This window comes from Dissoconium aciculare (genome assembly GCF_010015565.1).
Source record: "Dissoconium aciculare CBS 342.82 unplaced genomic scaffold K489scaffold_20, whole genome shotgun sequence".
Taxonomy (NCBI): Eukaryota; Fungi; Ascomycota; class Dothideomycetes; order Mycosphaerellales; family Dissoconiaceae; genus Dissoconium; species Dissoconium aciculare.
Window position 1 is genome coordinate 73,368 of NW_022984970.1, and position 1,397 is coordinate 74,764.

The window sequence follows — 1,397 nt, forward strand, 5'->3', positions numbered from 1 at the left end:
GGTGTGGTGCTGCACGTAGATTTAACTTCCATTCATCGTAGACGGTTTTAGTCGCTCGCTTGACTTGACTTGCTCGCCCGCGGAAACGCTCCATGCACTATGTACTCACTTTCCATGCCAGCAAACGGCATTGCACTATAGACCAGAATACGAGCTAAGCACGCGACGCATAAACATGAGTGGAAAGGAATGGACACATTGATGGAAATCGTGCATAGTGCACAACACCTTGATGGATTTGTATGTAAATCTACGGCTTAAGCGTGCGGACCTTTTCGGCAATGCGAGGGCAACCCTTTTGCCATGACTAACGTCCCTCCCGGCGTCGCGAGCCGCCCTGTGTAACGAGCCGGCATCGAGCATTTTCATGAACAATACTCTGCGCTGCCGACATAATTTCACTTTGCCGTGCCCAGGCCGTAGAGTAGGGTGACAAATTACTACCGACCGTTCGCTGTCGAAATTGGTTCCGGGTTGCAGTCGCTATAATCAATTCCGTCCTCGTGCAAAATCCTACCACTCACGTTGCTCATTACTTCTGGACGCGATACTGATTTTTTTGCAGATTCATCAGGCTCGGCAGATTGCCCGGAGTCCACGCTATCGCAAACTTCAATATTGATTCACTTTATATGCATTTGCAGGATCCCGAGCGCTCCCGCCGTCGATGTTTACGATACCATTTCCAAATCTCCTCTGCTGACTCATGTGGGCGGCCGGGAGGTCCCGCAGAGCATGCGATGCGCCACAGCAGTCCCGCTTAGCATGCTTGTCCACGTCAAGTATCATCGAGACCACTGTGGGCTACAGTACATCTTACTTGACCCTAGAGTCTGCTTCCTGTCAGCACGAGTTTCATCTGCAGAAGCAAGTGGATGCCGAGAGCACAGTGACGACAGCGTTGCCACGATTCTTTCGTTATACTTCGCTCGATTCAGAGGGCATCGGACTAGTCCACAATGACCAAAGCATAATTGCAGTTGCTATGTACAAATTGAGCATATCGCGCAATGTCCACTTCTACTTTAGGAGGCGCGACTTGCTACGGAGTTTTCCAATCAGTGTCCATTTGGATCTCTGCGCATGCTGTTTACAGATCTATTAGAATCGGCCCTTGTCTTAAGGTCTTCTCTGGTACTCTGATTTTGATAGCGCGCAATGTTGTTCTTGTATATCATCGTGTGCGGATGGTCTTCGCCGCGCTGCCTCTTGCTCACCTCCCAGCATCGCTCCCCCATCTCCGCCGCTTTCCTGCTGTCGCCGAGCCGGTCGTAGTACCCCGCGAGGTGGCCCATCGAGACGAGTGTCTCCCGATGCTCCTCGCCGAGCTGCCTCTTCTTCGCCTCCCAGCATCGCTCCTCCATCTCCGCCGCTTTCCTGCTGTCGCCGAGCCCGTC

The 1,397-nt window shown here is 52.4% G+C and overlaps 1 protein-coding gene across 1 annotated transcript in view; it reads right to left on the reverse strand.

Moving 5' to 3' along the window:
* Positions 1–1,058: 1,058 nt before the first annotated feature.
* The window catches only part of K489DRAFT_391284 (uncharacterized protein), a gene marked incomplete at both ends in the record, with an annotated part of 3,074 nt that continues 2,735 nt past the window's right edge, over positions 1,059–1,397 (reverse strand). Inside the window, one exon of the mRNA XM_033606678.1 lies at positions 1,059–1,377. Coding sequence (XP_033455283.1) covers positions 1,059–1,377 — 319 coding nt within the window. The remainder of the gene's footprint in view (positions 1,378–1,397) is intronic.